Source organism: Staurois parvus, unplaced genomic scaffold (genome assembly GCF_062004578.1).
Source record: "Staurois parvus isolate SC_StPar_1 unplaced genomic scaffold, SC_StPar_1.0 ptg000182l, whole genome shotgun sequence".
NCBI lineage: Eukaryota > Metazoa > Chordata > Amphibia > Anura > Ranidae > Staurois > Staurois parvus.
This window is the reverse complement of record NW_028317978.1, coordinates 20,107-46,325: the sequence shown is the minus strand read 5'-3', so window position 1 is coordinate 46,325 and position 26,219 is coordinate 20,107. Positions and strand designations below refer to the sequence as shown.

At 40.8% G+C, this 26,219-nt stretch overlaps 1 protein-coding gene across 2 annotated transcripts in view; it reads left to right on the top strand.

Moving 5' to 3' along the window:
- The window catches only part of SEC31B (SEC31 homolog B, COPII component), a 186,995-nt gene that overhangs the window by 151,351 nt on the left and 9,425 nt on the right, over positions 1–26,219 (top strand). For both annotated transcript variants that reach the window (XM_089677220.1, XM_089677218.1), the window contains 3 exons: positions 10,097–10,149; positions 16,279–16,422; positions 16,526–16,645. In XM_089677220.1, coding sequence (XP_089533346.1) covers positions 10,097–10,149; positions 16,279–16,422; positions 16,526–16,645 — 317 coding nt within the window. The remainder of the gene's footprint in view (positions 1–10,096; positions 10,150–16,278; positions 16,423–16,525; positions 16,646–26,219) is intronic.

Below are 26,219 nucleotides of genomic sequence, written 5' to 3'. Positions count from 1 at the left end.
GATCTTGGGATAACATTGTCAGTCTGATCTTCATGGAAGGAGAAATCTCTCTAATGCAGGCCATAGACTGTTTGTTTATCAGCCGAATTTTCGTCCAAAATAATAATCGGCCAATTTTTGCACTATTAGTGGGGCAATGGCATCGGCCGATTTTTGTGGTTCCTCCTCATTTCTTTATCGGTCATGCTGGAAAATTCGTGAAAAACGGACGATTTTCACAATCATTGGTGGCAACCTTGGTTTACAGAACGAACAATGTTTTGTTTTTCAAACGAAAAATCGTCCGATAAACGAACCGTCTATGGCCTGCATAAGGCTTCTTGCACACTGCTGCTTGAAAAAGCTCAGTACATCTTTTTTTTTTGTTTTGTTTTTTTACTGAGGTAAAATGTAGCCCATTGTTTACAGTGTGCATTTGCACACAAGTACGTAAACAAGTGCCGCATACTTGTCAATTAAAAAAAAAAAGGAAAATCTGCATTTTTGGTTGGTAATTTACGCCATGTGCCTGCATACGAATATGCGCATATGAGCATAAATAATGTTCCCTAAGAGTATATTGTGCACGAACTGTGCATAAATACGCACAAATACACGCAATACAAACGCATGAAATTACGTTTAAAAAAAGCAGATGCTCAAACATCAGTACTGTGTGCAAGAGGCCTAACAGCTCTGTATTGCAGTAAAAACCTAAAATTAAAAATGGAGGCTTAAGGGGACACTATTCAATATCCTTGTAAAAATAATCCATGCATATCCACTACTTAATAGCCCTGTAATCTGTTTTTCATGAAAACATTTCTTACTGTGTTTTTCTGACTTTGTAACTTCCATGAGCTCTGGAACCTATCCTTTTCCCTCTCGCTTCTGTTTGTTTGAAACAAGCCGTGCATGTTTGCTGTGGTCATGTGCAGTGCTCTGTGCACACACTACACATCATAGTCTCTAGTCAGTCATGTGACTTACAGTGGGACCATGAGTAACGATTATAGCCACCCTCTACCATGATGTTGGGTCACAGGTGCAAAAAAGGAATATTGAGATTTGGAGGAGGCTGAGAGCAATAGAAGGTAATTTATTGAGTTATGAATACATACTTGAAAAGAATATATTTTTAAGTCTACATGTACTTTAAAATTACCCGCACAGGGGGGCGCATGCGCGGCCAGCAATGAAGGTGGACGTGCAGTGAGACAGCGCCGTCCACCCGCCAGCCTATAAGCGGCTCAAACCGGCACTGGGAATCCGCAACAGCACGGCACCGATAAGCATAAGGTGCTCAACCACCCGCAGCCATGCCGAGGAGGAAAAAATCCCTGGATCAGCCAGGGAAGCTGACACAATTCTTCCCGGCCATTGGGACGGGAATCCAAGATGGCGCCCGCGGCTGCAGACAGGGAGACAGCAGGAGCGCTCAGCAGGAGGACTACAGGGCTCAGCAACAAGATTCCAGGCTGCAGCACTCACTGTACCCCGGGGACCCTGGTGAGTTGTCACCCCCACTGTCCCCTACATTACGCAGCCCAGCTAAATCCAGGCCACGGCTAGAACAGGACCCTAGCACACTTCACCAGGCCTTAAATCCTCCATTACAGCCACCCCACGCAGCTATGCCTGACTTAGAAGCATTCCCTGCGTCAGACATACCTCTGACAGAAATATGCATGAAAAACATGCTTACGTCGTTACGCCAATCTCTACATAACGATATCTTTACGCCACTCAACCAACTGTCAACTTTAGTACAACAACAAGAACATAGAATCAGCCACATTGAGAATAGCATGGGAGACATAATAACGGCGCACAACAACCTAATTGATGCGCACATAGAGCACTCGAATGACATTGAGCAAATCAATCAAACATTAGCTGATTTAGAAGACAGATCACGTCGCAACAACATCAAATTCAGAGGAATTCCCGAATCTGTCACCAACGCTGACTTAATCCCATACATACAGCAATATATCAAAATCCTCCTCCCTTCAATCTCTGACTTAGAGTTCGCAATTGACCGGGCACATCGCCTACCTAAACCCTCCTTTTTGCCGGCATCCACACCTAGGGATGTATTAGCCCGCATTCATTTTTTCCATGTGAAAGATAAAATTATGTCGGCGGCCCGAAATCCACCGCCGCTCCCACCATTGTACACAAATCTCCGATTATATGCTGATTTATCCAAAGCTACCCTCCTTAACAGAAAACGAATGATATCTATCACCAAGGCCCTAAGAAACCATGGCATAGCATACCAGTGGGGGTTCCCCACCAAACTAATGGTGCGGCAACATGGTAGAATTTTTACTATCAAAACATTGGAGGCGGGCCTGGATCTACTGAAAACCTGGAATATCCTCCCTGCGGAACCGCAAGAACCCGCGCATAGCTCTATGGAGGCAACATGATCTTTACAAGACATATTTTTCCTCCTTTTACTAAAATATGTCCATACTTTTTCCCAGGAGCCATTTCTTCATCCGATCTGTCTGGCATTTGGCCTGTATTTGGCAAAGTTCGTTTAAAATGGTTGCAACTGGCTCGACCCCCGCCTGGCGGTCAAGCCCACCCGCACCCCCCCGGTTTTGAGGTAGCAAAGTTGGCTACTTGGGATATTTGCATTTTTCGCAAATCTTTTTTTATTGTTGTTCTTTATAACCTTACCCCTTCCCTACCATGGCACCTTTGGATACCCACGCAACATCCATATGTCACGTACTTCGACACACCTTGGAATACTCCCCTCAACACTCCGATTGAGTCACAATCCTATCACCTCCACTTACATGTTTATCCTCTCGCAAGATACATGATCATATGCCTCTCCCAAACACCACCTCAGGTTACGGAAAAGCGAGGAATCACGATTTCAAATGATTCATTTTACATCATTCAACGTCCGAGGCCTAAATTCGCCATATAAACGTTCGTTACTCTCTAGAGAAGCACGGAAGTCACAAGCGGACATACTCTTTATACAGGAAACACACTTTGCTACCGAAAAGGCGCCCAAACTATACCTTCATCGTTTCTCTCAAACATTTATGGCAACTAACCCTAAAAAGAAGAATGGAGTGATCACGGCCATTAAGGATTCTCTCTCATTTCCCCTCTTATCACAGAAGGCAGATCCACTTGGACGCTTCCACATTTTAGTATGCCAAATAAATGACAAGACTCATACCTTAGTAAATGTTTATGGCCCGAACTGCAAACAGCTATGTTTCTACCGTAAACTTTACAAAACCATCTCCATACTTAAACAAGGGAAACTCATCATCGGTGGTGATCTCAACATTACGGGACATTCGGAGATGGACTCTTTCTCTACTCCAAAATCCACGAAACCAACTCTTAATCAGTTTCTGCACGACAATGACCTTTATGACATCTGGAGATGTCAACATGGCTCTGAAAGAGATTATACTTATTACTCTCCTCCACATCTTTCATACTCACGCATAGACATGTTTATCACAGACAAATGGACATTGCAACAAGTGACAGCATCCAAAATTGGGACTATAACCTGGTCGGACCATGCCCCAATCCATATATCATTAGACGATGACCAAAACACAGCGCTCCCACCCATCTGGAGACTCAACTCTACACTTTTAACAACACCGGAGAACCAGAAGCGTATCCAAGAAGCCCAAAAACTTTTTTGACACCAACGCCACCCATGATATATCTATTACCACACTTTGGTTGGCCTATAAGGCCTACATGAGAGGTATACTCATCCAGTTAAACGCCCGCACTAAGAGACAGCGTTCTCAACAAATTGATCAGCTCATGACTTCCATTCGCTCGAACGAAAAACTCAACAAACAGAATCCAAACCCCGCTATAACAGCGACCCTGAACTCAGACAGGAATAAATTACGTACCATTTTACTGCACACATACGACACCAACCTACAAAAAACAAAAGCTAAATTCTATGCACTCGGTAACCAGGCAAATTCACTCCTTAGTAAAACTATCAAACAAAAACGTCTTAAAACCAAAATATCCACAATCCGACATCCTGCTTTGCACAACACTCTGACAAATCCACAGGATATCGCAAATGCTTTTGCGGTCTACTATCAGACACTATATAACCTAAAAGATGATGCCAATACAACCCAACCCACGACACATTCAATAGAGCAATTTCTACATAACACTAACCTCCCACGCATAACCCCGTCTCAACTTGAATCTATCTCTATACCGATTTCCTCGACTGAGATTGAAAAAATCATACGCACCCTTCCCCTGAACAAATCACCAGGAAACGATGGCTTCACTAATGAATACTACAAAGCCTTTGCCCCCGACCTCTCTCCGCACCTATCCCCCCTGTACAACCATGTCGCCACCTGTGGCGCATTCCCCCAAGACATGCTGCAGTCGATAATTACCACAATCCCGAAACCAGGTAAGGACCCTCAACTGGTACAAAATTACAGACCGATTTCGCTCCTTAATACAGATATAAAGATATAGGCTAAGATAATTGCCCTAAGACTAATCCCTTACCTACCGACTTTAATCCATCCAGACCAGGTAGGATTTATTCCTGGTAGACAGGCTCCGGACGCCACCAGACGGATCATATCCCTGATACACCACCTTGAATTAGATACCCAACCTTCGCTTTTGCTATCGCTTGATGCAGAAAAAGCGTTTGACCGAATCCACTGGAAGTTTATGACGCATACACTCCAAAATTTGGAATATCTGACTGGATGCTGTCGGCCATGTTGTCCCTGTACTCCAAGCCATCGGCCAGAGTCCTGACTAACGGCACACTTTCTCAACCCTTCTACATCTCTAACGGAACTAGACAAGGCTGCCCACTATCCCCTATAATTTTTGCGCTACTCATTGAACCACTAGCAACCACCCTTAGAAACGACCCCAATTTCGCAGGAATTAAATGCCTAAAATCCGAACACAAGATCAGTCTATTTGCAGACGACATTATCCTAATGGTTACTAATCCATACAACTCCCTCAAAACCATACGAACGCATATCCAAAACTACGCATCCATGTCTTACTACAAACTCAATGAACCGAAATCTTCTATTCTGAATCTACACACACCTGAGATTACCCAAAATCTAATCTCCAAACACTTCCCCTTCACTTGGGAAAAACTTAGCATCCCATACCTGGGAATCAAACTGACTGCAAAGACTAACCAACTATATACCACTAATTTTAAACCACTATTTGAATCTATTCCGCAAGAGATTAAAGGTCTACGCACCACTACTCTCTCGATGTTAGGCAGATTGGCGACAGTTAAAATGTGTATATTACCCAAAATACTTTACATCTTTCGCACGCTCCCTATCCCAGTCCCTCACATCTTTTTTACAAAACTTCAGGCAACATTGAATACATTTCTTTGGAATTCGAAAAAGCCTAGATATGCTACAAATCTCCTAATCCGCCCATCCTCCAGAGGCGGAGCGGGACTCCCACATATGAAATCTTATTACCTTGCCACTTTACTTGACCAGCTCTTCTTCTGGTGGCAGCCCACATTCAACAAAACCTGGACTCTTCTGGAAACTTCCTTATTCCTACCGCACACCTTGTCAGACTTATTATACCTCGCGGGGCACACCTTACGCACCTACATAATCACCCTTGCATATTAGCCTCTCTAACAGCTTGGTATGACTTTATTTCTCATACCCAACTACGTAAGGACAATCTTCAAATTCTCACTCCGCTTTCGTCTCTACACTTCCTCTCTCCTCATTTAAACCTAAATTTATGGATTAACCATGGATTACTCTACATACAAAACCTGTACACTAACAATACACTACATTCCTTTCAGACTATTAGAGAAAAATACCAAATCCCAGCTACTGAATACTTTACCTATATACGTGTAACCCATGCCCTCTACAAGACGAATGTGCCATGTAGTATTAAAGTCCCAGCGACTACACAGCATTTCTTACAAAAAACAACCTATCCAAAAAAAGGTATTTCAACGTTCTACACGATTCTAGTTGAATCGCAATTTAATACACACACATTGTCCATAGCAAACTGGGAAAAAGTAATTCAACAACCCATATCTCTTAGCACTTGGGAAAAAACTTTTACCATTACTTACAAATCTTCAAAGTGCAGTTCGCACTGGGAAACATATCTGAAAGTACTCCACCAAGGGTACTTAACTCCTGTCAAGTTAGCCCTATTCTATCCTCAACATTCACAATCCTGCTGGAGACACTGTGGGGAATCAGGCACTCTCACGCACTTATTGTGGGCGTGTAGATCCCTGACTTCCTATTGGAACCAAGTTTTTCAAATAATCTCTTCCATCACAAAGACTCCAATAACCCCAAACCAGGCTCTAGCGCTCCTCCATATTGGAATAGACAAAATTCCATTGCCCTCACGCACCATTACCATACACATTCTGTCAGCCGCGAAGCTCAATATCACCAGGCTATGGCGATCTACTATCACTCCCTCTTTGTCCCGACTACTGTCCGATCTTAACTTCCTATGTGAAATGGAGAGGAGAACAGCCCTCCATAACTTCTCATACCACAAATTTGAGACTCAATGGACCCGATGGTTACACAACCCCAACTGTTCAATAAAATGATTATATAATATTCAACCACACTACACGATTTTGACATTCTAGGTGCCTCTACCCCCCCTCTTCTCCCCTCTTTCCCCTTTCTAATCTCCCCCTTAATGTTCATACCTCAATTCAATAAGGTGCACTAAATTGAGCATACCTCTCATGTAACTGAAACAAGTTTTTGCAATGTACTTCGGCCGGATGGCGAGGTACCACTACCCCATTTTACCCTACCTATGCAAGATTTTGTATTAAATGTGCACCTCTCTATACTAATGTTTTCAATTATTTTGTATGTTTCAAATTTTCCAATAAAAAAATATTTAAATATAAAATTACCCGCACAATGGTTGAAGTGCAAATAATCACCAATGAAAAGAGGTGTATAGGGTGAGCTCAGCCTTTTATTTAATAAAATTATATATAGTGCAGCGCTCAAGACTAAATCAAATATTACTATAACTGTGCTCACATGCAATAGTGTCACAAAATTAATCTAACACAAATCATTAAGTGAGATATCTTCATTAAAAAGTGCCACTCAGTGTAATTCCCTATCCCTTCGTGCCCACACAATAAAGCAAATATATATATGAAAAATTAAACTATCATTTGAAAAAATAATTTTCACAGTGCTCCAAGTGTAGTGACGTGACCACACTTTATATATTAATCAAACAAGTCCAAAAAATATAATAGAAATGTCCATGAAAACTGATAATAAATTCATGCAATGTGCAAAACCAATGTGTTCTTGCTCCACAACCATGCCTCTCTTCACCTCCTAAGGCTAGATTGCCTCCTCACCTCCTTAAACTGACCCCTAAGGGCCAAACAGCTTTCAGGATCACTCTGGATCCTTATCCCCTGGTGACAGGCACTCCTCCTGACGTTGTGGATCACTTTAGGGTACATCCATTACCCCCAATCGGAAGCCTCTAGAGAATTGCTCACCAACCCAGTGAGCAAGAAAGAAGAATCCTCTAAGTTTAAGGAGGTGAGGAGGCAATCTAGCCTTAGGAGGTGAAGAGAGGCACGGTTGTGGAGCAAGAACACATTTGTTTTGCACATCTTTTGCACATTGCATGAATTTATTATCAGTTTTCATGGACATTTCTATTATATTTTTTGAACTTGTTTGATTAATATATAAAGTGTGGTCACGTCACTACACTTGGAGCACTTTGAAAATTATTTTTTCAAATGATAGTTTAATTTTTCATATATATATTTGCTTTATTGTGTGGGCACGAAGGGATAGGGAATTACACTGAGTGGCACTTTTTAATGAAAATATCTCACTTAATGATTTGTGTTAGATTAATTTTGTGACACTATTGCATGTGAGCACAGTTATAGTAATATTTGATTTAGTCTTGAGCGCTGCACTATATATAATTTTATTAAATTTTATTTACACTGTTTGGGTAGCAGGTTAAGTGCTGGCAGCTTTCAGTAGGTCTATTTCCCTTTTTGCGCAGGAGGATCTCTGTCTGTATTTCAGCCTTTTATTATTTTTTTAGACTAGAGTTTTGTGTCATTTTAATTCTGTAACTGTAATTCTGTTAACTGAATCCTTCAACTCCAGGTTCCTCATCTGCCACTCCTACTTGAAGAAACACACAAAGTAATATCGCAGGAAGGGAGGCCAGGCTTATTCGTTTAGATTTGTATTGTAGCTCTATATATACATAATAGTGAGACTACAGCACTTCTATAAATTCTAAGCAGTGTTATGTTTACATGATAACCTTTTGTAGAAGTTTTGAACACAGATGTTGCAACGCTGAGAATGCTGGTTTTTAATGTGCTTACTATTTGAAAAAAATAATTTTTTTTTATTATAACCCAGCTCTTTGAATGTACTAATAACGGTAACTGGCAGTTAGGGTAGACATTGGCCACTGATCAGCGCTGAGGAGACTGTGACTTTGAATCAGTAAAAAGCTCACGTAGAGGTATGTCTTTATTGTGCAAAAAATCATGAGATGTATCCAAACAACATCCAGAGCAATGGTAAACCCAGGCTGTCAGGGTAGAATGCTCGCTCACCTGCGTCCCCAAGCCGGGAAGGGATGATATTCTTGGTGTGTGTCCACACCGGCTGGGGATCGCGCCACTCCGGTAGAGACATCACTGCAACCGGGGAGGAAGTGGGTCACTGGGTATGGATATCTGAGACTTGACAAAGCGCAAGCATGTGAAACGCATTGTCATGGTTACCAGCTGAGCTTGCAATCCATATCCAGTGCTCCACTTCTGCCCCGGTTGCAGTGACGTCACTCCCGGAGCGCTGCGTTCCCCAGCTGGTCTAAACACACACCGACGATATCATCCCTTCCCGGCCTGGGGACGCAGGTGAGCGGGCATTCCATCTTGACAGCCTGGGTTTACCATTGCTCATGATTTTTTGCACAATAAAGACATACCTGTACATGAGGTTTTTACTGATTCAAAGCCACAGTCTCCTCAGCGCTGGTCTTTGGTATTTATCACTTCCTTCAGTGTGACACTAACAGCAGCAGACAAGTGGCCCTCATATTTGGGCCTATGCGCTTGTACCTTTTGTTCCGATTGGCCACTTATGAAGCTTTTATGTTTTTTCTTGGGGGGGGGACACGTTTGGTACATGTTCGGTACATGTCCTTTTTCTGTCACCGAAATATGGGAAATCAGTATCTGCCGTTGGATCACATGTATCAGGAAAACATTTGTTGATGGTTCTCTGAATATGCCCACGTTATTCAATGTTGAAGTCTGCTATAAATTTTGCTTATGCTTCAGTAATGGCTTTTGTGTTATACTGGCTGCATGCACCACAAGTTTGCATATAAAAGTTTTGAATCATTACAAACATGTCTTGAGTTATATATCTGCTAAATATGAGGATGACAAAAATGGAATCTCAGTTCCCTAAAAGCTGCAGGGTGGCCACACATAGGCAGACATCTCATTTAGTTTGATTGGCACCAAGAAGTCTGTCAGTCCTCATTTTTGTCACATTCTGCGGAGACCTTCCACGTTCTCCACAGAACGATTGATTTGTTCCAAATGGATATTTCAACACATTTAAAAATCTCCCTTGATCATCACAGGCAATGTTTGAAATGGTTTTAGTTGCTTGCTTTTATCAGACCACCCTTCACTTCACAGGTAATCACATCGGCCACCATTTTGTTACTCAGACCTCTGTGTATATTATGGTAAAAGCGGTTTTCAAAATGGGCAATTTTTCTACATTGCATTACTTTTGAAAATGAGGATTCTCCCTACCCCTAGCAGATGGCTGATTAATTTATTCACTACACTGAGAACACAGAGCTGCAATAGCCGCAAATAATTGCATAATTCTACAGCTCGGCCGTAGATTTATTTCTGGGAGGCATTTCGTTCTTCATCACACACATCCCCCATAAATCTGTAAACATTGTATACTGCTGTATATATGATATCTTCTATGTTTTGTATCCGCAGGAGAGCATGAAGGTTGGGCTGAATCGCTGAAAGCCGGTATGCAACGTAAAAAGGTACTATAGCAGCTCCAAGTTTAAGTAGTGTATTTACAATCTGGTGTTTCTCTCGGAAGGTTTCAAAATCTTTATAGGCCAAGTTCAGTTTTACAGAAAAAATAATAAACAAGCAGAAAAAAAGCGGAAGGACGTGTCTGGGGACTACAAGAGCACTCATCGGCACCCCCACAGCCCATTGAAACTACAAGTCTGTCTGCCATAGTGGCAGACGGTACTTGTGTTTCATTCCCAGGAATTTGTGAATGAATGATGCAGCTGTATGGACGGAGCTCCGCACAGCCACACTATTTGAAAATAACAGCAGCTGCAGGGAAGTGTTACATGTTCCTGCCTAAATATGAGTGGAACATGTAATATGTTCCAAAGGTGAATTTAGCCCTTAAATTAGAAGTACTGCCAAAGCTCTCTAGGCTGTATTTCTCCTGTGGATCACAGGAGTGCAGTTTGTTTTCAACTGACAGCTTGCTGAAGTCACTCAGCCAGTCCAGGCTGGGAAAAGATCCCGACTGTAAAGTCGTGATCCACCCCAGAGTCTGGCGCGTCACCTGGCTCAACCTCTCAGAAAGCCACTGAGAGTCTGAGCTGGCCGCTCCCTCCCCCTCCACAACCCAGTGCTCCAGTGAGCTCTGTGGGGGGGGGGGGGGGCAGAGCAGAGAGTGGTGACTTACTGTCGCTACTCTCTGCTCCGAGAGAGCTCGGCGGTCATGTGATCAGAGTTCTTACACTTAGAGCCAGCAGGGAACAGATGCAGCATTGGACCAATTGGACCGATGCTGCATCCACCTAAGTATTATTTGGGGGATAAACAAACCCCATACTTCTTGTAGCTGCAGAATATTTGCATCAGCATCGTTGGCAGTAAGCCAAGATTCACACCTCTTTGGATATTTGTCCTGTAGGCAAGTAAAGATAGCTTGCAAATTGCTCTTAATGAATGGTTAAAATCTCAGAATGATAAGCTGATGCTTATTATTGCATGTTTTTATTGAAACCTTAACTTAGATCTATAAAATTAGCCTCCCACAGTCATAGACACACTCTAGACGCAGTTTGGATGGAAGCCTATGAAACAATTCACTAAAAAACAGGTTTATGTTGAAGGCTTATATAGTTCCAGGAGATTATCAAAGCAAAATATTTGAACGTTTGGTGGTGTATTTTTTCAGCGCACAGCCCATTAAATCGCCAGAGACTCCATTATTGAAAAATATTAACAGAATTTTCCTTTGCTACAATAGCAACTGAAATGTAGCAGTAGGCAGTTACATTTTTTTTTTCTTACCCAAGATGGAACTCCAGCCAAACATTTTCATTTTGGATAGATAGGGGAAGGATTAGACTCCCTGTAAAGTTTTATTGTGGTCTTTTTTTCCCATTAGTAAGATTTTTCCTTCCTGTCCAGGGAACAGGAAAGACATTGTTGTAAAATTAACGTCTGTTACTTTTCGCTGGAATATAATCTCCATATATTTCTTTGGGTCTATCCACTAAACATGGTGATGTCCTTGGCTCTCTGGTGGAATTTCCATTGCAGATAATACATCATATTTGTGGTAGTCCTGGAGCAGTTAGGAAGCTACTGAAAGGGTCTGTGCTGGCATTAGAGCCCAACTCCTTTAATATTTTGTAAAACTCCAATTTAAACAGTCATACATGTCTTGTTGAAGTAATTGTGTAAATAACAGTCCTTCAGGCTTTTCAGAAATGTGTCTATTACATACAACAGTCCAGTGTTGTTTCTCCAACCCTCTCCCACTGCCCCACTACTTAGCCATTCACAACTTGTGATGGGACTGTTGTGCTTTGTGAATAGCTAAACAAAGGAGGGGGAGGAAGGCACAACACTGCAACTGTTATTTGTACTAGACACTGCTTTGATGTAAAAGGAAATGTAACTGCCACTGTATGTTCAGGCAGCTGCTCAGGTGACTTATACGCAGTTATTTCGGAATGACCATTATTGTTTTACAAAATAGGAAAGAATTAAAAAAAATATATGTCACTGTGTTTGGAGGTGGGCATTAAGGCTATCACATTTCTGACATTAGTGTGAGGAAAGTATTGCTTTCAGTACACCTAGATAAAGTGCCATCAGAACCTAAATGTTTAACTTAGAGGTTTATCTTTTACAGTGCCCCAAATACTGTATCAATGTTCTAGCTCAGAAATCACAGTAGTCATGGCATTGCTACTCCACCTACCTGCAATGTTTGTTGGTCAGAGTGTGGTATAGTGCTTTATGAACCCAGAAGTTCAGGCTGAAGGAAGTGCAAACCTCCTTCAGATAAAACCGGTTTTGTACAAACACCCTGGGATCACCCAAATTAAGACTCCACACACTCATCAGACTTGGTAAGGCATTATGCTCAGAGTTGGATGCAAGTCAAATGCGGTATGCCTTCAAGTTCTTCCAGTAGTAAATGGTTTTGCTTTAATGTCGCTTTTGAGTTGCTCAAGGCGCTGATTTTACCATTTTTCCATTTTTGTTTCCTAAACAACAGATGCCCGCATACATGTGACCCATTGGTTTTGTGTGTGTGTGTGTGTGTAGCCAGGATGGTGATGCAGCTGTTATTGTGTACTCTGGAGTCTGCCTCATCATTTATCTACAGTACCTTGAAAAAATATTAATACCCCTTGAAATTTTCCACATTTTTGTCATGTTACAACCAAAAATGTAAATGTATTTTATTGGTATTTTATGTTATCAACCAACACAAAGTGGCACATAATTGTGAAATGGAAGGAAAATGATAAATGGTCAATAGTCAATACTTTGTAGAACCACCTTTCACTGCAATTACAGCTGCAGGTCTTTTTGGGGGTGTCTCTACCAGCTTTGCACATTTAGAGAGTGAAAATTTTGCCCATTCTTCTTTGCAAAATAGTTCAAGCTCTGTCAGATTGGATGGAGAGTGTCTGTGAACAGCAATTTTCACGTCTTGCCACGGATTCACAATTGGATTTAGATCTGGACTTTGACTGGGCTATTCTAACACATGAATATGCTTTTGATCTACACCATTCCTTTGTAGCTCTGGCTGTATTTTTAGGGTCATATTCCTGCTGGAAGGTGAACTTCTTCCCCAGTCTCAAGTCTTTTGTAGATTCTAACAGGTTTTCTTCTAAGATTGCCCTGTATTTGGATCCATCCATCTTTCCATCAACTCTGACCAGCTTCTCTGTCCCTGCTGAAGAAAAGCATCCCCACACCATGATGCTGCCACCACCATGTTTCACGGTGGGGATGGTGTGTTCAGGATGATGTGCAGTGTTAGTTTTCCGTCACACATAGCTTTTCGTTTTTAGGCCAAAAAGTTTAATTTTGGTCTCATCTGACCAGAGCACCTTCTTCCACATGTTTGCTGTGTCCCCCACATGGCTTCTTGCAAACTGCAAACAGGACTTCTTATGACTTTCTTTTAACAATCTTTCTTCTTGCCACTCTTCCATAACGACCAGATTTGTGGAATGCACGACTAATAGTTGTCCTGTGGAAAGATTCTCCCACCTGAGCTGCAGCTCCTCCAGAGTTACCATGGGCCTCTGGGCTACTTCTCTAATTATTGCTCTCCTTGCCTGGCCTGTCAGTTTAGGTCCACGGCCATGTCTTGGTAGGTTTGCAGTTGTGCCATGCTCTTTCCATTTTCGGATGATGGATTGAACAGTGCTCCATGAGATGTTCAAAGCTTGGGAGATTTTCTTTAAAACCTAACCCTGTTTTAAACTTTTCCACAACTTTATCCCTGACCTGTCTGGTGTGTTCCTTGGCATTCATGATGCTGTTTGTTCACTAATGTTCTTAACAAATCTCTGAGGCCTTCAAAGAACAGCTGTATTTATACTGAGAATAAATTACACACAGGTGGACTCGATTTACTAATTAGGTGACTTCTGAAGGTAATTGGTTCCACTAGATTTTAGTTAGGGTATCAGACTAAAGGGAGCTGAATACAAATGCACGCCACACTTTTCATATATTTATTTGTAAAAAATTTTGAAAATTTATTTTTTTCTTCCACCTCACAATTATGTGCCACTTTGTGTTGGTCTAACACATAAAGTTCCTACAAAATACATTTATGTTTTTGGTTGTAACATGACAAAATATGTAAAATTTCAAGTGGTATGAATTCTTTTTCAAGGCACTGTATTGAAAGAGCAAAAAAACACCGCCAATGTCCTGCTTGTATTCGTCCCCTATAAGCTGCCTGATCAACTCCCCTCCAGCATACATAAATGGAAACCTTTTACAGATTTACAGCACTGTTCAGTAAAGCAGAATCTGGCTCACTCTATAACCCTTTGGTCTTATTTCCTATTTCCAGTGTGATTACTGTAGCGAAAGGATGTTTGGAAATGTAAGATACAAACCGCTTTTAGTACATTACACAGGCAGTGTTTTAAAACACAAATGTATTTATTAAATACATGTATAGCTGGGCTTATAATGCAAAGAGTTTTTTGCTTTGATTATTTTTCCTTAGAAACAATTGAGTACTGTCCGTGATACTTTTTTTATTTGCACTAACATACAATTTTGAGGACAAGCTTTCGGGGTATGTTCCCTTCTTCAAGGTCTAAGCAGTACTATTACAAATCACAAAGTTTAAGCAGAACGTTAGAATGGATTGAGAAAAAAAAAAAAAAGGGCTACAGATAAGATACATCAAAAGCGAGGGGGGGAGGGGGGGATATTACACTCACACAGAGGGGGTCAAGCTTTAGCTAATAGATAGTCATAAAGCTGTCGGATAATGGTAGTACTGCTTAGACCTTGAAGAAGGGGACATACCCCGAAAGCTTGTCCTCAAAATTGTATGTTAGTGCAAATAAAAAAAGTATCACAGACAGCACTCAATTGTTTCTGTCGCAAATGCACTAATACGGCTACAATCACCTCAAGCATTATTTTTCCTTCTAATTTTGTATACAAGACAAACACCTCTAAGGCATACTATATAAAAGCCGTTTCTGGGATTGTTGAAAAATATTTTTTGCTGTGTAGTTATGATGTAACTAAAGGGTTTACAAGTTAGGACTAGATATATAAGCAGGGGCCTCTTCAACCAGGTTCCTGCATTATGTCCTGCACAGTGAGTAATTAGTTCATTTTGGCCCTGCAAAGATCATGACTGTTATTGCTTCCTGTGGAAGAAATCCCCTGTAAGCTACACTGTTGAAGATGCTCAGGCCATCCTTTCACTGTGGCCTTCATCTTTGCCTGTGCTCTCACACAATAAAGCTTTTGGCTTTCTTAGAAGGCCTGGCTGGGAATCAGCTGCAGGCTGAGCTCACTACAACAGGATTAGCTCCTCGTTAAAACTTTCTCCTTTTGATGTGGCCTTGTTGGAGGGAATCTGCCCTGTCTACGTGGCTTAGCCAAAGCAGAATAAAGTGCTCATATTCTAATGTGACTCATGTCATAGGACTTTCTATTTCATCTCTCCTTACCACTTCTAGAAAGCCAGCACTACAAGGCAGTTTACTGCACATCTGTAACTATATGTATGACTTCTGCTGCTGTTTAATAGAGATGGCTCAGCCAGTGTATGTTCTCCACCTCATGTGAAATGTTTGAAATGCCTTGAATACATTTCAATACACAGGAAGCTGGCATAATGTGCTGCCCCTTGTGCAGTCAGATAATTAAATAATGTTAATGATTGATGGAACAATAATTATTGTCACTTCCTTCTTCCCTTTCAGGCTATGCAAGAGTTTTGGCTTTATATCACCAAGGCAATATATAAATAGACATTGTATAATATTGGCTTGTAAATGTTAGTCTAAAGAGCATCAGACCTCCGTTGTAGTAACAATATATTTAACAAACTTAAGTTGATAGGAGATGGGGAGTTATAGATTTGTAATGCAAGTGGATTGCAAATGTCTAGGTCCACCTATTGGTGTGCCTGTACTCGGCTACTTAAAGATTGTCATATTGACTATCGTGTTTTTCTTTACTATTTAAGACATTTTTACACCTATAAAATATCTATTTGTTTTTGGCAAGTTACATCTAGCAAATAAAATGTAGTATGCCTATTTTCAGATCACATAAATGAATCTAAATCCTTTAAAAATGTTTAATCAATTTTATTTCTAAAACTTTTTTCAATGTAGCCAAGTGCTTTCGTTCCTCCAGCTCCTATCACTGCTCCAGTGATGAGTCTTTCCTCTGAGCCTGACCTCCTCCAACCTCACTTGAGCAGCAGTCATGACCTTGGTCAGACACCCCCTGGTGCTCCTAAAGAAGCAAGCGTACAGGTACAATCAAAACCCAGAGGACCCTCTCACTCTTGTGTTGCTTGCTCATTTTATAAAGTACTAGGGATCGTAGTTCCTTTTAAATCATCTTTCTGTATTTCAGAGTTTGCATCGGCTGCCTGTAGAAAAAATAGAGAAGAAAGAGTTACCCGCAGAGCATCTACCTCTCCAAAGAACATTCAGTGGTCTTGTACAGCGCTGTTCCTCAGTGGCATCTGACCCAGTATGTTATACTACTCTTTAAATTGTTTAAAAGCAATGTATAGTTTTTTCTTATTATATTTTTTGTGTGATTGTGTTTTAAAAAACATTACATGGCAGCCAGGTTTGCTCATTTATATATACAAAATTTGATCTATCTATCGATCTATACAGTGTGTGTATATATAGGTGTGTGTGTACATATATATAGAGAGAGAGAGATGTGTATATATAGATATATATATATATATATATATATATATATATATATATATATATATATATATATATATATATACATATACATGCTTATACACACACACACTGGATATACAAAGTCTGAACTTTTTCCACCTTTAATGTAACCTATAAACTGTACAACTCAGTTGAATGACGAACTGAAAACTTTTAGGTGGAGGGAAGTAAGAATAAAGAACTAAAATAATATGGTTGCATAAGTGTGCACACCCTTAAACTAATACTTTGTTGAAGCACCTTTTGATTTCATTAAAGCACTCAGTCTCTGGGTATGAGTCTATCAGCATGGCACATCTTGACTTGGCAATATTTGCCCATTCTTCCTTGCAAAAGCACTCCAAATCTGTCAGATTGCGAGGGCATCTCCTATGCACAGCCCTCGTCAGATCACCCCACAGATCACTCTGACTTGGCCATTCCAAAACATTAATCTTCTTCTGGTGGAGCTGTGACGATCGCGGCGTCAGACCCCTGACCTTCTCACCAAACTTGTGACCGAAGGACTAGCCAATCTAAAACTGCAATGTCACGTGCGTAACAATGCCACACCTAGCTGCACCCTGCACACCGATTTTCCAGCTAATTGGACCACAATCGATGTACCTGCAGCCTGGGAGCTATTGTTACTGGGTCAGGTTAATTAAGCAATTAACCCTTCACACTGCCACCACCTCCTTTTTGTACAGAGAAAGAGGAAACTCGGCAATACCAGCAATACACTAGGATGATTGGTTAATCGTCGGTATGCCACTATCACCGCAGACAGGTTATACAGAGGGTTAAACAATCATAGTAGCGTTCTTCAGCGGCATGAAGTCGTAAGTTGCAATAAAGAGCTATAGAAACAGTTCAACACTTTCAAAACGTAAGATTTATTACTAAAAGGTCAAAAGGGGTGCAGTAGAAATATTTACAGGAAAAGATGTAACGCATATATACACAGATTTAGGTAGATAAGTACTTGCCAAAACACCTTGGGTTAAGCAGTTTCAAGTCTTATGAGCTCCAGGATGATTTTGATCTCCCTCTGCAGTGATGTTAAGGCAGGGAAATCTTTTCTTCTCTCACCCACACACAAAGCATAACAGCCTTTTTCTACACAAAATCAGTTGGTGTCTTCTTACAACAGCAAGCAGATTGCCTTATTTGGGAAGAGGATTGTATAAAGGCAGCTCAGGCTTCTTGACCTCCGCAACGTACACTGACTGCATTTCTGAGGGAGGGGGAATGAGGTGAAAACATGAAGAATTCTTAACAAAATGAGGGCCGTGTTTGCCTCTTGTGTGCACGGTTGCAACAGGAGCCATTCCTTTGTTGATTTGAATGTATGCTTTGGGTCATTGTCATGCTGAAAGATGAAGTTCATATTCAGTTTTCTAGCAGAAGCCTGAAGGTTTTGTGCCAATATTGACTCGTATTTGGAACTGTTCATAATTTCCTCTACCTTGACTAAGGCCCCAGTTCCGGCTGAAGAAAAACAGCCCCAAAGCATGATGCTGCCACCACCATGCTTCACTGTAAGTATGGTGTTCTCTACCCCATAGCCCAGACATATGAAGAATACGGGAGATTGTTGTCACATGTATCACACAGCCAGTACTTGCCAGATATTCCTGCAGCTCCTTTAATGTTTCTGTAGGCCTCTTGGCAGCCTCCTAGACCAGTTTTATTCTCGTCTTTTGAGCAATTTTGGAGGGACGTCCAGTTCTTGGTAATGTCACTGTTGTGCCATATTTTCTGCACTTGATGATGGCTGTCTTCATTATGTTCCATGGTATATCTAATGCCTTGGAAATTCTTTTATACCCTTCCCCTGACCGATACCTTTTAGCAGTGAGATCCCTCTGATGCTTTGTAAGCTCTTTGCGGACCATGGCTTTCCCTGTAGGATGCTTCTAAGAAAATGTCAGAAAAGACCTACTAGAACAGTTGTACTTTATTTGGGGTTAATCAGAGGCACTTTAAATGATGGCAGGTGTGTACTGACTCCTATTTAACATGATTTTGAATGTGATTGCTTAATTCTGAACACAGCTACAGCCCCAGTTATAAGAAGGTGTGCACACTTATATAACCATATTATTTTAGTTTTTTAACTCGCCCCCCCCCCCCAAGAATTCAGTTTGTTTTCAACTGAGTTGTACAGTTTATAGGTCACATTAAAGGTGGAAAAATTTCTGAAATCATTCATCTTTGTCTCATTTTTTTACATCACAGAAACCTGACATTTTAACAGGGGTGTGTAGATGTTTTATATCCACTGTGTGTCTGTGTGTGTATATACAGTCAGGTCCATAAATATTGGGACATCGACACAATTCTAACATTTTTGGCTCTATACACCACCACAATGGATTTGAAATGAAACGAACAAGATGTGCTTTAACTGCAGACTGTCAGCTTTTATTTGAGGGTATTTACCTCCAAATCAGGTGAACGGTGTAGGAATTACAACAGTTTGCATATGTGCCTCCCACTTGTTAAGGAACCAAAAGTAATGGGACAGAATAATAATCATAAATCAAACTTTCACTTTTTAATACTTGGTTGCAAATCCATTGCAGTCAATTACAGCCTGAAGTCTGGAACGCATAGACATCACCGGACGCTGGGTTTCATCCCTGGTGATGCTCTGCCAGGCCTCTACTGCAACTGTCTTCAGTTCCTGCTTGTTTTTGAGGCATTTTCCCTTCAGTTTTGTCTTCAGCAAGTGAAATGCATGCTCAATTGGATTCAGGTCAGGTGATTGACTTGGCCATTGCATAACATTCCACTTCTTTCCCTTAAAAAACTCTTTGGTTGCTTTTGCAGTATGCTTTGGGTCATTGTCCATCTGCACTGTGAAGCGGCGTCCAATGAGTTGTGAAGCATTTGGCTGAATATGAGCAGATAATATTGCCCGAAACACATCAGAATTCATCCTGCTGCTTTTGTCAGCAGTCACATCATCAATAAATACAAGAGAACCAGTTCCATTGGCAGCCATACATGCCCACGCCATGATATTACCACCACCGTGCTTCACTGATGAGGTGGTATGCTTAGGATCATGAGCAGTTCCTTTCCTTCTCCATACTCTTCTCTTCCCATCACTCTGGTACAAGTTGATCTTGGTCTCATCTGTCCATAGGATGTTGTTCCAGAACTGTGAAGGCTTTTTTAGATGTCGTTTGGCAAACTCTAATCTGGCCTTTCTGTTTTTGAGGCTCACCAATGGTTTATATCTTGTGGTGAACCCTCTGTATTCACTCTGGTTAAGTCTTCTCTTGATTGTTGACTTTGACACACATACACCTACCTCCTGGAGAGTGTTCTTGATCTGATCAACTGTTGTGAAGGGTGTTTTCTTCACCAGGGAAAGAATTCTTCAGTCATCCACCACAGTTGTTTTCTGTGGTCTTCCAGGTCTTTTGGTGTTGCTGACCTCACCGGTGCGTTCCTTCTTTTTAAGAATGTTCCAAACAGTTGTTTTGGCCACGACTAATGTTTTTGCGATCTCTCTGATGGGTTTGTTTTGTTTTTTCAGCCTAATGATATCTTGCTTCACTGATAGTGACAGCTCTTTGGATCTCATCTTGAGAGCTGACAGCAACAGATTCCAAATGCAAATAGCACACTTGAAATGAACTCTGGACCTTTTATCTGCTCATTGTAATTGGGATAATGAGGGAATAACACACACCTGGCCATGGAACAGCTGAGAAGCCAATTGTCCCATTACTTTTGGTCCCCTAACAAGTGGGAGGCACATATGCAAACTGTTGTAATTCCTACACCGTTCACCTGATTTGGATGTAAATACCCTCACATTAAAGCTGACAGTCTGCAGTTAAAGCACATCTTGTTCGTTTCATTTCAAATCCATTGTGGTGGTGTATAGAGCCAAAAATGTTAGAATTGTGTCGATGTCCCAATATTTATGGACCTGACTGTATGTATGTATATGTGTGTGTGTGTGTGTATGTATATGTGTGTGTGTGTGTGTGTGTGTATGTATATGTATATGTGTGTGTGTGTGTGTGTGTGTATATGTGTGTGTGTGTATATGTGTGTGTGTATATATATATATATATATATATATATATATATATATATATATATATATATAAAATGTTGCCCAGTAGCTATACTTTACTGCTGCACCTCACAAGTTTGAGTCAACTCATTGACAGCAATGTATACCCTAAATGTTGGGTAATTTTTCTCAACCGCTGTTCTGCAGGGAGGGAGAATGAGGCTGAGCTTCCCTCTAGTGCTACTCTACAATTCTGTATATTTAAAGGAAATCTGAGCGAAGAGAAACCTGAAGGGTGCCATTGATTTATTCACCGTCTGAAACTGCTAGTTGCCTATCATGCTGGTCTAATGTTTTTTCCCAGTCACTGACATGCACCAGGAGTTTTGTCTTAAGTTTAAGTTCAGCCTTACCAAAAAACACCTTATGCTTTCTCATAAGGCTATGGCAGCATCAGGGGCGGACTGACCGTTTGGAAACTCGGGCACTGCCCGGGGTCAGTAGGGGGCCCCATGAGATGCCCCTGGTACCTTTTTCATAGGCTTTTTTGAGTTTGGGCAAGGACACAGGGGCCCCATGATCCCCTATGCCCAGGGGCCCCATGAGTTGTCAGTCCGCCCCTGGGCAGCATAGTGTGCTAAACTTACCAGCCTTGGCACCCTGTCTATTTAAACAATGTTATACAAAACCACATTTAAAAGAAGCTCCTTAAAATCCTCTGCAGTCTGGAATATCTCTATGCCAAGTTATTGTAGGGACAGAGCAGCAGTTGAGATCAGCACCCTGTAGTACCATGGAGGAGAGTACCCTGCTGTTTTGGGCCTATGATGATCTCAGTGGTTACAATGGCTCCCGCTTGCTGCCTCAGCCAATGAGAAGGCAGAGACCCTGAACAGCTGAGGCTGTTGTGCACATTGCTGGATCGCGATGAGGCTCAGGTAAGTATTGAGGGGGCTGGGGGAACTGCTGCACACAGAAGGTTTTTACCTTAATGCATAGAATACGTGAAGATAAAAAAACCTTGATCCTTTACAACCACTTTAATAGTGTCTGAGATCTTCTATTTTCCTGCAGCAAGTCGTACTCCTCCCTCACAGTTAAACACAGGATGTAGAAAGTAGCATTTTTAGTGATAAGTTTCAGCTTGTCTCAGCTCTCCAGAGCAAATACCAATTTATTAAGTAGAGAGAGCATCATATCACAATAAATCGAATAAATGCTACTGGGAATGCTTCTGCTTTTAGATTTGAAATAGAATGAAGTATAAGAGGAGTATCATTAGGCAGGCTGTTCTATAGAGATGCCTGAGAGAAGGGTGCCTAGGTAGATCAGCAGGAAGGATGTGTCTTAGCAGGATGAATAATAACCTCTCAGCACGGAGAATGCCTTGCAATAGATAGAGACAAAAGCTGGAAGTGAATATACATGTACATGGGCCCCTAAACTCAGTAGAATGTAATCATTGAAAAGTGTCTGTGCCTCATTTTATGTGTACAATATCTCCCATTCACAAGACACATCTGTTCCAGGACTGAAGTTGGGGAAGTCAGCATAATAGTTTTTGTGAAAAGGTATTCTGCTCAAGTGTTTTATAATAGCTTTTGTATTATCTCTTCAGTTTCAGAAGCATTTAGCCCTAGCTTCTTAAAGGAACTAGTTGCCTGTTATGAGCCATAACTTAACTGTTTATCTTGTAGTTTAGCCATTATTTTAATTTTTGATCCATGGTTTCTAATTCTCAGTTCAAAATGGTAATTGGGAAAATTTTTTATATTCTTTATATTAACTAGTTGAGAACACTGCGCATGCTACACACACCAAAAAAAAACTTCATAAAAGTACACAGAACGTGTGTAGCACATCCAGTCCTTCCACCCTGCTGCAGCACTCCCCCTCCTACTTCCAGACAAGTCAAAGCTGTGAGTTGCTGTGTGAACACAGCAGTTCCATCAAATGCTACTGTAACAAAAAATTAGGCTACCTGATTCAGTGCTTTATCAACACCGTTCGGATGCGCAATGGAGAGATGCAAAGTAACACTGCAAGACAATATCACAAAAAGCCTTGATTGTCCTTAAAAAAAAAAAAAAAAAAAAAATTATTTGCTAATATGATAAAATGATTGCCAAATAAACATGTTTGGTACATAGGGGACTGTACAGCAGTGAGAGCTGTAGTGGTTAGAGGAGCAGCCATACAGTTTGCTAGAGTAGTGTTTCCCTTAATGCACCTCAGTTTTTCAACAGCAGGGCATAGCCTGGGGTGTATTGGAGAGTTCTGTCTGACACCCACCCGCCTCTGCTTATCTGGTCTCTTTGACAGCTGCTACTGTGTCTTTAGTGCACAGCACTAAACATAATAAGTGAGCACACCCAGACTCAAGTTTTTAAATGTTGATGTGACAGAAAATTTCTAGCATGCTGGAGGATGTTTTTCATGTATTAAGGCAAAGCATTATTATCATTTATATTACTCCATTATCGCTAAACTAATTTGCACAAATCTGCAAAATCACTTGCCGTGTTATTTATTAAACTTGCATACTGAATATTCTCTGCACCCTTTGAGTGATTTTGCTTTTCATCATAGAAAGAGGAACGGTATTTCTTATGGCCCTGCATACATATTGTGTTTTTAGATGTGCATGTCAACAAATATAAATCAAATGCCATAAATTTACATTCAAGTAGAGCTAAAGGCTGTGTACCATTGGGATGAGTTCCCTTTGCTTCTTGTGCCAAATCCAAACAGTAAATGAGAAGACATTCCTCCAAAGTGAGGGAATCCCTGGTTGTCACCAGGGGCACCAGAACTAGTCCCCTTTAGAAGAGTTATCCTTTGTTCCTATTCTGGTGACAACCCATAATTTATAATTTTATTTCATTTTTGGTGCTAGTGGTAAACAGGGCAAATAATAAATCTCTTGGACAAAAAAAAAAACACAGGCATTCTAATTCCTCTCCAGTCTACCAAAGACGAAAGAAAAGTTTTGCCTTTTTGTTTTTAAACTCTATTATAACCTCCTTAAACCACAAACTGTCCAGCAACCCTATTCACATTTAATGGGCACATTGTGAATTAACCTTATTATGGTGGACAAGTCACAAACCCTTACCAATCACTTTATCAGGGAAAACTACTATTTTTTGTTATGATACTTACAAACCAGGAATGGTATCAGATAATGTAGCTTTACAAGGTTGTGATAGTTATTCTCAAACAGCATTATTACCTTGGGGTTAACTGAGACACAGCACTGACCCATGTCATAACAATATCTCAGTAATGGTTTGCTTTATTTGATGACCCACTAGACCCAAAGTAGTTATGAAAAGGGTCTATTGAGGTAAACTGCAGAATAGATTGGAAGTTCCATATGCAGCAAAATATTATGCAATCCAGACAGCACAGCTAGGACTACTGCACTCTGACAGATATCCACTTGTGGGTGAATATTATAGCCAATACCTGTCTGCCTAGCTACATTTTTACTTAGAATTGTCCACCATTCTAAAGAGAGCACCTGGTTAATAATAATACAATCACTAAAATGAAAGTATTACAGTGCATTCATAAGTATTCAGACCCCCTTCACTTTTTTCAGTTTTGTTGCAGCTTGATATTAAAGTTGTTTAATTTCATTTATTTTTCTCATTAATCTGCGCTCAGTACCCCATAATGACAAAGTGAAAAGAGAATTTTAGAAATGTTTACAAATTTATGAAACGGAAAAAAATCAAATATCATATTGGCAGAAGTATTTACACCCTTTGCAACAACACTTGAAATTTAGCTCAGGTGCCTCCATTTCTCTTGATCGTTGCTGACATGTTTCTACACCCTGATTGGAGTCCACCTGTGGTAAATTAAATTGATTGGACATGATTTGGAAAGGCACACACCTCTCTATAAAAGGCCTCACAGCTGACAATGTATACTGTATCAGAGCAAAATCCATGAGATTAAAGAAACTACCTGCAGAGCTCAGTGACAGGACTATTGTAAGCCACAGATCTGGGGAAGGCTATAAAAAATTCTGCTGCACTGAAGGTTCCTAAGAGCTCAGTGGCCTCCATAATTCTGTAATGGAAAAAGTTTGGCACAACCAGGACTCTTCCAAGAGCTGGTTACCCTGGCAAACTGAGCGATTGGGGGAGAAGGGCCTTAGTAAGAGTGATGACCAAGAACTCAATGGTCAATCTGACTGAGCTCCAGAGATCCTGTATGGAGATGAGACAAATTTCTAGGACAACCATCACTGCAGCCCTCCACCAATCTGGGCTTTATAACAGAGTTGCTAGACTGAAGCCTCTCCTCTGTGCAAAACACATGAAAGCCCACTTGGAGTTTGCAAAAAAAGCACCTGAAGGACTCTTGACTGTGAGGAAGAAGATTCTCTGATCTGTTGAAACCAAGATTGAATTGTTTGGCCTCCATTTCTAAATGTTATATCCAAAGGAAACCAGGCACCGCTCTTCATCTGCCCAATACCATCCCAACAGTGAAGCACGGTGGTGGCAGCATCATGCTGTGGTGTGTTTTTGCAGCAGCAAGTACAGAAATATCCATAATGAAAACCTGCTCCACAGCACTCAGAACCTCAGACTGGGCTGGATGATCACCTTCCAACATAACAACGATCCTAAGCACACAGCCAAGACAATACAGGAGTGGCTTAGGCAACTCTGTGAATGTCCTAGAGTGGCATAGCCAGAGCCCTGACTTGAACCGTATCAAACATCTCTGGACAGACCTGAAAATGGCTGTCCACCAACAATCCTAATCTAATCTGACTGAGTTTGAGAGGATTTTCAAAGAAGAATGGCAGAAAATTCCCCAATCAAGGTGTGCAAAGCTTCTCATGTCATACTCAAAAAGACTCAAGGCTGTAACTGCTGCCAAAGGTGTTTCAACAAAGTACCAAGTAAAGGATCTGAATACTTAAGTACAGAGACATTTCTAAAACTCAGTTTTCACTTTGTCATTATGGTGTACTGAGTGTAGATTAATGAGAAAAAAATGAATTTAAATTGTAGCATCAGGCTGTAATTTAACAAATTTGAAAAAAGTGATGGGGGTCTGAATACTTTATGAATGCACTGTAAGTTGAAGTTAAGTTTAGTCAGAGAATTAACCACTTCAGTAAAAAATAACCAGAATTTAATTTTAGTACACACAAATGCAATCTGGTACATTAATTCTGGTACATTATAAAGGTGCTTATGCCAAGTAAATAGATTCCTAACATGTCAAGCTTTAAAATTAGGACACGTGCCATTAAAATGATTATGAACATAGGTATCCTATATTTAACATGGGTAAT